The sequence below is a fragment of the Canis aureus genome, chromosome 31 (assembly GCF_053574225.1).
Source record: "Canis aureus isolate CA01 chromosome 31, VMU_Caureus_v.1.0, whole genome shotgun sequence".
Taxonomy (NCBI): domain Eukaryota; kingdom Metazoa; phylum Chordata; class Mammalia; order Carnivora; family Canidae; genus Canis; species Canis aureus.
The window spans coordinates 28,998,248-29,007,786 of NC_135641.1; the positions used below are offsets into that span (position 1 = coordinate 28,998,248).

At 40.0% G+C, this 9,539-nt stretch overlaps 1 protein-coding gene across 1 annotated transcript in view; it reads right to left on the reverse strand.

The window, feature by feature from the left end:
- Nucleotides 1–2,389, reverse strand: part of FGF12 (fibroblast growth factor 12) — a 550,076-nt gene extending 547,687 nt beyond the window's left edge. The window contains exons 1-2 of the mRNA XM_077880098.1: nt 2,254–2,389; nt 1,935–2,076 (exon numbers count right to left, since the gene is read on the reverse strand). Of these exons, the coding sequence (XP_077736224.1) occupies nt 1,935–1,947 (13 nt within the window). The 5' untranslated portion in view covers nt 1,948–2,076; nt 2,254–2,389. The remainder of the gene's footprint in view (nt 1–1,934; nt 2,077–2,253) is intronic.
- Between the last annotated feature and the right edge of the window lie 7,150 nt (nt 2,390–9,539).

Here is a 9,539-nt window from a genome sequence, read left to right on the forward strand (position 1 = left end):
ATTGCTGCAAAATGACCACAATATTGGCTTGGGACAAAATTCTTCAGTGCCTTTGGGTCGGTGCTGTGAATCACGCCCAAATCACTGCGCTCTGGATTGGCATAGAACTTCTGGCCTGATTCTTCTCAGATACAGTCCTGAGATTCTTTCTTGACTCCAAATTCCCAAGACTGGCAGTACTTAATAGCTACAATGCTACTGTTACCAATCTGAGATATAAACCACCTGGAACTTTGAGGGACATGTAGCATATTTTGCCGGCAAAGAAGGGAAACAAAAAATTATCGCTAAGAGACACATCCTCTTTATATCATGGACCAAGAATTAGTGTATAAATTGGAGGCAAAAGTGTTACTAAGAACCCTTGCCAAATAACCAAGTTTAATAGCCAAATAGCAGGTGTCATCTAAGTACAAAAAACACTGCTTTAGAGTAAAATGATACTCTCTGTTGTTAACTTACATGCCAGAAATACTTAATCAACTAGAATATTACAGACCTCTATGAGTTAAAACTGGCTTCTCATTCAAAAACGGATTACACAATAGAGTTAATTTATGCCTCGTGTACATAGGGACGTGGATTCTCTCATGTATGTACATCATTGTCGATCATAGAAATGCCCATCAGCAAATCGTAAGGATAATTTGTCTACTTTGAAAATTGCCAACCAGTCCAAATCCATGTTAATTCAGTTCTTTTCATACTGTAAATGCTCATCTAGGTTCAAATACTTGTGTCTTCCAATTAAATACTTAAAATACTTTACTGACCACATACCTGCTATCATCTGACACTCCATTTTTACTGATCAGCTCAGAAATAGGTAACCCACCACCACTCCCTGATCCTGAGCACATTACCACGATGACTGACATTCCCGGTTTAAAAATAAAACCTGGTTTCAAATATAGCTTCTCGAGTTCTGGGTAATGAATATAGTTTCATAAAAGTTGACATCATTTATTCTGATTTCACCAGAATTAAATACATCCAGTATTCCTACTGGATATCTGACCACATCACTCAAGGTTCTGGAAACCTGGTGGGTGTTTGAAGGGGGAGGAGGAGGAAGAGGGGGAGGAGGAGGAGGAGGAGGAGGAGGAGGAGGAGGAGGAGGAGAAGGAAGAAACCTGCATAGATGGAGTTAAACCCAAAGGATATCCAACCTAACAGTTGTAATAATCATTTTGTTTATGTGTGTTAAATATGTCATCACAAGTTGATTTCTACAGCTCATTTACCAGTTCGTATGTGTATAGTATGCAGATTTGCTTATGAGGAGAATATTAATATATACATGTTCAGAACTAGTAAATGCATCATGCTTGGGAGCCTAGCAGTACTCCGATACACTGTTCTCCTTAGAGGTCAGTTCTAACGCACACTGTTTCAAATAGACCCAATTTCTCTGCTGATATATATTCAAAATGCAGTAGGATGTGGTCATACACGCCCAGAAATACCATCTTTATGGGGTGGGGGTGGAGAAATCCAAACATTTTTTTTATAGCAATGCATTATTGGATATCGGATACAAACATGCCTGTCAGCAAGCCTAAAGCAAATGAAATATCTGTATTTGAGCCCATCCATTCTCCAGAAAAGAAACTGCTTTACCAACACATCTCTCCTCCCCCACCATCTAAAGACTCTCCCCCCACCCACCCACCAAAAAGAAGAAGAAAAAAAAAAAAAACTCATCACACTTCACTACGCAACTGATGGAGTATTAAACACTGCCTTCCAAGCTGTGGGAGTTAAAAAGAAGTCGCCTTCCTGCCACACTCCCCTGGTGCTGCAACGGACATAGCATCTCCTCCTATCGACCTAGTATGATGCTCGCTCCCCGAGCACTGCAGTCCCCTCGCTGAGGACTGCCCTGGCCACACGCACATGCAGCGGGAAGTCCCCCGATGGGGACAACCACATACCTTTGCTCTCCATTTCGGTCCCTTTCGAGTGCTGGAAGTTCAATGGAAGTTGGCCGGAAGACGTGGGCCCGCTTCAGATCCCCAAATCTGGGAAGCCAATCTGATGATTTCGCCCGTACTTCCTTCCTTCCCCTCAGGCTTCCTGAAAGATGGGATTTCTTAAACCTTGAAGCTGCAACCAGCCACCAAAGGACACTTAGCAGCAGCAGCAGCAGCAGCAGATTGCCTCTACAAGGGCTAGGTTGCGACGCGCATCTGGTATTGAAATGCATGCACGGCGCCCGCTCACAAATTTTTTTTTTTTTTTTTTTTTTTTTACCTGAGTCTGGAAGCTGCGAGCAGGAGCTGTCCTCCGAGCGTGGTGCTGCAGGTGTAGTGACAGATCATCCCACTTCGCTCCCTGGATGTACAGCAGATTTGCATGGGCACTGGCACGCATGCGCAGGGCCTCCCCCCGCCCCTCTTCGCCGCCTCCCGCTCCCCCGCCCCCCTCGCCTCTTCTCCCCAATACGGTCCTCAGTTACCCCAGCTGAGGAGCTGTAGCATTCGGTCACAGGGAAGCGCTGCTAAAAATAAACGCCGGACCGGATTTTCCTTTGCAAACTAGCAAATGGATTGGATTGGGATTGTGCATCAGTCCCCTAGGACCTTCCAGGATGGGGTTACTAAGGAAGCCTCGGGGGAGGCGAGGAGGGTCTCCGAGCTGGGTAGGGCTTTATTCAGAAGCAGGAGGGAGAGAAGAGGAGGAGGTTTACGAATCCTATTCAGTGATCACGATTTGGGGTTCTCTTCCGAGTCGCTGCAGTAACTTTCCAGGTGTATCCTTCCCCTTCCTCTCCCCGCTGCCCCTGACTTTTTATGTCTCTTTGCATTCCCTGTTTTATTTTGTTTTGTTTGGGGGATGAGGTGGGAGTCGTCCTGGAGCTACTAAAGGTTAATATTCTCCTCCGGCTTCTTTGCCACTCAGACTCACAGTTTGCTCTCTCCCCTGAGATCTCTTTGGCCTCCACCTCAAAACCGTTCCATGAACAGGCTCCAGCGCTTCTAAAGTTCTCCCAACAAAGCCACCGAGCACATTGGGAGGTGTTCTTTGCAGCTTCTTTTCAAGAACCTGCCAAGAAGCAAAGTCCCCAAAGGTGGGGAGTCACCTTATTGACAACATGGACTTAAAAACTGTGTACTTAATCATTTTTATATAAGTGTAGAGGAGGAGGAGTGTTTCTCTTGTATGAGGTTCTAGGGAAGGTTGTAAGGCCAAGAATGCCTTGAAGTAGTACTTTCCTATCAGAATATTTTTTGAAGCCCACCCTGTATTTCGTTTATCTGCAGAATGTTTAGTAGGAAAAAGAAAAGTGTGTGCTTATCATCTTTTATTTTCCGGTAATCCAAATTCTCTGGAGAGAAAACTCTCTCCTTGAGAATACGTCTTATTCTCAGGCTGAAAAACAGATCTAGAACACTCTATTATCTGGAACGGTTAAGGAGAGAGATGTGCAGATTAAACAGATACTCCAGATTAACACAAAGATCCCTCCACAGTAGACTTCTAATCCCCACTTTCAAAACATTGAAATATACAATAAAATATATACTCCCAACAGGAAACCTGAGGCGGACTATAATTCAGCCTTCTGGTGATTCAGAAAGCATCCTGGGATTTTCCAATGCCTTAAGGCCATGATTACAAATATTAATCATGAGGGTGCAGCCAGACATAGACATTTATTAGTGGAGGGCTCCTGGGGAACTGCGGTGGCTCAGCAAAGCCTGCCTCCATTCAGCACTGGGGAGTTAAAACACTCAATTATGGGATTGCAGAGGCCACAACCTAAGGTGTGCTAGCGTTTAGGCTCTCCTATGGCACATCCAATAAGTGCAAAAAAAAATCACAAAACTCAGGGTTTCTTTAAAAGCTGGTAGGTTTAGGAAACAGAATAAGGGTGAGAGTAGAGTTAGTTGTTCCTTAAGAACAATCCCCTATTTCACTGGGATAAAATTTTCCGTTCCTAACGCTGCTCCCATTGTATGATCTTTCCCTCTCTAAGGTTTCAGGAAAGAAGATACCTTTAGAACCATCTCTGCACACCCTTACTATCTGCCATTTTACAAATAGGGAGGCAGGTTGACTTGCTAAGAGTCACACAGTGGAGCAGACCCAGGCTCAAAATGCAAGAGTCCTGCCTAGCTAGCCATCCACCCCAGGATGACTTCTTAGATAGCCACTTCCCCCATTACCTACAGTGAATGGAAACTGGTAGAACCTTCTAGTTCATGAATTTTCATTGTTTTTAGTCATAGTCTTTAAAACCCAGATGCTTTATTAAAAGGCAAATAAATAAAATGTAATGCAAAATCTGTGGTCTGACATTCAAGACCTTTTTACTGTCTGAATCCAAACTACCTTTCAAGTCTTCTCCAACCCGAACTCCTAGACAATACTTGCTGTTACCCTAAACAAACCTCAAGATTTCCCTTTTCTGCACCATTACTTACATAGTCATCCTTATAATAACTTCACCTCCTTACACCAATAACACAAATGCCCACATATGCAAATCCTATATTTTCCTCAAAATTCAACTAAACCTCCAACTCACTCCTACAGTCTTCTCTGAACCTTTCAATCTGAAAGTGTTCTCTATTAGAAACGACGGTGTTGTTCTATCTTAGATCACTTGTTATTTTTTATTTTGTATGATAAGTGTTTACATGCATATCTCATTCCTCTTCCCTATCCGTACTAAAAAATAGGCTCCTGATTCATTTTGGTAGTATATAGTGTCTTAAATGTAGAAAATACTAATAAATGTTTGATAAACTAGTAATACGTAGTGTACATGTTTTTGTGTATCTGACATTGACTATGGGCACCATGATAACAAATCACGATGATAATAATATTGAGCTAACATTACTAAAAGCTGCTTACGTGCCAGACACTATTATAAGGATTCCAAGTGTTTTAATTAATTTTATCTTTGTAAAATTCTATGAGGTTAGTACTATTATTATCTGTATTTTAAAGATGAGCAGCCAGAGGCACAGAGTGGTTAAGGTATGAATAAAACATGATCTCTGCCCTACAGAAGCATAGAGCTTATTAAAGGTGATAGGAACATAAATGATTTTAAAAGATATGGTAAGGTATGAGGCAGAGATTATCACAGGTATAGTGGGAGCACAGAAGATGTTGGGCAACTAGCCAGCCCATAAGTTTTAAGAATAAAAGGTTATAAGGCTTCAAATACTTCACCCTTTAAAAAAAAATAAAGAAAGGAAAGGGTCTAGCCCCTCTCCCCAATATACACACAAAGTGGGAAGGGATTTAAGGGCAGAAGTGCTTCCTGAAAGTGTTAATAAGAAATTGTTTGACCTAGTTACAATGAAATTGCTTCATGATGAACTTGGAAGAGGGGAAATACACGAGTAGCTTGGTAATTTGCTATTTAATAATGTCAAGAATTGGGTGAGACTAGATCCCTAATATTGGGGTACCCCATTTCACCATCAAAAACTGTCCCAGTTTGGACAATAATACAGCCATATTACTTATACTACACAATTGAATGAGAGTAGCACCACCAATATTGACATTCCAGCCTAATTCTGGTTAACCCATGTAATTGATTGGCTATGTATGCATATTCAGATTCTCTAGCTTTGGTTCTAATTAGAATATACAGAAACAATAAAAATGGTTGGGTTAATTTACAATAATGTATTACATTACAATTAACAACTTAAAGAGCATCGCAAATATATCAGATCAATTATCAGTTCACCTAGATTTTCCCCCATATTTCACTAGGTTCTTCCAGAGTGCTGAATAAATTTAGAGAAATTTGAGACATTTTTTGTGCTCCATTGTTTCCTATTGTTCATCTTTTCTAATTCATTATATTTTATAAAAAAATAACAGCTCACCATTTAGATCTCTTTTTGGTTGACAATACTAAAGTCAACTCACCATTACAAATGAGTAATCACTGTAAAATGGTCAGTCTCTACTGAGGTATCAGTTCCAGACTGCCAGCAGAATGTAAGCTCCACAAGGTCAAAGGCTATGTCCATTTGTTTTGGGTTTTTTTTTTAAAGATTTTATTTATTTATTCATGAGAGATACAGAGAGAGAGAGACAGAGACATAGGCAGAGGGATAAGCAGGCTCCATGCAGGAAGCCTGATGTGGGACTCAATCCCAGGACTCTGGGATCATGCCCTGAGTCAAAAGCAGATGCTTAACCACCCAGGCGTCCCGGCTATGTCCATGGTATCTCCAGCATCTGGAACAGCATGTGGAACTTAGAGTTGATTTAATACCTGATGAGTAAATGAATGAGTTGGATGAAATAATGCTTTACCCATGGCCACAAAGCCAGTTCACTTGGCAAATAAAAAGCATCAATCAGCAGTCCTGATGTTATAAACAGGATCAAAAGTGACTAGATGAGGCAGCAAGATTAGCACAAGATAGTTAACAAATGTGCTCCGTGTTTACTCTTGGGCAAAGACCATAAATAATTGGGTCTAGGTTCAAATACCTCTTCAGCAGGCTAATAGGAGGGCCATGCCTTCACAAGGAGCCCTGGAAGCTAGAAGAAATTAGTTATAAAAGAGGGAGGAATAAAATAGATGATAGAAATTGCAAAGGACAAAATAGTGATGAGTCAACATGGCAAAGCCACTTGAGAATAATGATGCTATGAAGATTAGATAGCATCCCTCAGAGGGTAGACCTATCTTGATAACCTACTATGTGTCAGTTTTTCATTCTCTTTCTTGGGTGAAGGTGAAATAACAGACTTCCCAAGAAGAAAATGGCAGTGACAAAGTTTCAATAATTCTGATTGCAGGTATGTAATGGAAGGAAGGAACAGTCTACAAAAGATGAGAAATGACAGAAGAGAATGCAGGTCATCTGGGTGTATTTTGCCTAGGAATCACCCATCCCCATGCTTTAACAGTAATTTCTCTGGAGACTATTAAGAGTCTAAAGAGACCTGCAGAGTGGTGAGGCAGAGTAATGATGCATGGGTAAGGCATCTGGAAGCCAACTGACAAACATTTTTGACATTTCTTGTTAAGGACTTTGTCCATTTGACAATATTAGAGATTTATACACAAGCTATCAACTGACAATTTCAAAGCCCATCTGTTACACTGGCATAATGCCCACTTAAAATGGGGTGTGCCAATCTCATTAATGTTTAGGTCCCAAGTACACACAGGTTGAAATGATTAGTCCAAACAGAATATTGGGAAACATTTTTCAACTGACTGCCTTTTTTCATTCTGGGGATAAGAAATCATACAGCAAATGACATGCAAAAGTAATTTCTTAAATCTTGTTGGAAGCATTATGAAGACTAACCCAATCCTTGAGTTCTGGTGATAAAGAGTAGACAAAATGCACACCAACCTTTGATCTAAAGATGCACCATAAAGGGCACCTAGAACGATGAAGTCAGATAAGCCTCTGACTCTCGGTTTCAGCTCAGGTCATGACTTCAGAGTCATGGTCTCAGAGTCATGAGATCAAGCCTCACATTGGGCTCCGTATTCAGCACAGAGTCTACTTAAGATTCTCTCTTCTTCTGCCCTTCCCTGCCATGCTCTTTCTCCCTCTCTCTCTCTCAAATAAATAAATAAATCTTTTTTAAAAAGACGCAGTATAAAAATGCTGCCTCAGAGCAATGTAATCATTTGCAACAAAGTCATTTCTTCACCCTATATCTTCCCCCAAATTCCAAATACATGAATGCTCAATATTTTTTTCTGATAAAAACAGTACATGCATAAGTAGTCCCAAAAAACTCAACCAATATAACCAAAGTCTACCATTAATTCATTAAACAAATATTTATTAAGAACCCACTCTATGCCGGGTACTAACCTAGGTATTAGGGTATATCAATAGTCTGTTTGTATCATAGTATTTACATTGTAGTTTTACAACTGGAAGATATTTCATAAATCATATAGTCCAAACATTTGTTGTACAAAAAATGAAAAGTAAGTTAAGGTCCACAGTGCAAGAAAACTTTTTCCAGGTAAAGTGCCAAGCTACAAACAAAATTAGAAGTTAAATCTGCTGGTGCCCAATTTCATTATAGCTTTCTCCATAATGGTATGCACATGTGTGTGCATTTTTTGGTCGGAGAACTTGTCCTACCTGTATTAATCTGCAAACTATTATTTCAGAATTCTATTCATTTCACTTGGTAAACACAACCAAAAGATCTTGGTGAACAGCTAGAAAATGCTAACTATACTAAATGTGTTCCCAGCAATAAACAACCTCCATACTGTGTTCTACATGACGCCAGATAGATGTGGCACAGTGTATCATTTGTGTGATGACTAACAACAAATATTTCTTTCATTACTAGTGTTCTTACTTGGTGAAAATCTTTCTGGTTTATGTTTATATTCAAATCCCAATTCACTTAGCAGCTGTGGCTACCCAAGCAAAGTAAAATGCAGAAGTAAAGCAATTAGCCATGATACTAGTGCCAAAAAACTTGCTATTAAAAAGGGAGGAAAAGATTAATGAGTAATTTCAGCCAACTGAAATTAAATAACAGCAAAAGAATACAATAGCACAATGGATCACACAGGTGTATTAGCCCGAGGGCATTATTAACAGGAACTTAGAGGTTCATGACCAATGGCTGATAATACTGACACTCTACAAGTTACCAAAGAAATTAATAAGAAAGGAGAATGACAAATGGATTTTTATATTTCCCATCTTCAAAAACATTTTCCAGAATTTTACATTTGTTTTACCTTTTTAAATCACTTTATCCCACTGAGATGATTCTACTGAATTAGACGTTAAGGAAGCAAAGACAAGAGTTATAGCTAGAAGTGGACCCAACCTAGTACTACTCTGCACAGCGGGTCTCTTGTCTACTGATTTCCAGGCCCTGAAAAGACATTGATACTGCTGTTCCCAGGCCCTCTCTTAGATACTTAAAGTCTTTCTTAATTTAAAATATCCATTGCTTTTCATTTGATTTTAAAAGTACACCTATATGTTATGACTGGCAAACCTTTCAATCAGTCTACCCAATCCCTTCCAGATTCATTGAATAAACACTTTTCCCTTCTCTCTAAAGAACTGCAAGGTATACATAATTAATAATTAATAGCCATTATAAGAAAGATATTGGGAAGGGTTGAGACTTAATCCTGGTTTCTTCCTCTATAAAAGAAAAGGCTGGAACGACACAATCTGTAAGGCTCCTTCCAACCCTTACACTGGGAGTCTCTGTATGCTGTATACCACAGCATCCCTTCCCATTAGAAAGCATGCTAACCCTTGACTATCTCACAGGATATCACATTCCTTTTAGCATCAGTGTCAGAGCTCAAAGGATCACTGGGGTTCCTCTAGCCCAATTCTTTCAGTTTATAAATGAGAAACTGATCCCCAGAGAGATGAAGACTCAGAATTGAACTTGGAATTGCTCGAATACAAAGTCAGTCCTTTGAATCATTTATCTCACTGCCATCTGATATTCCCTGTTATGAAGTATGAAGTACTTGAGTACAAAACAGAATAAATGGGAGTGAAGAAAGAGTAATACCTAGGCCTCATTGA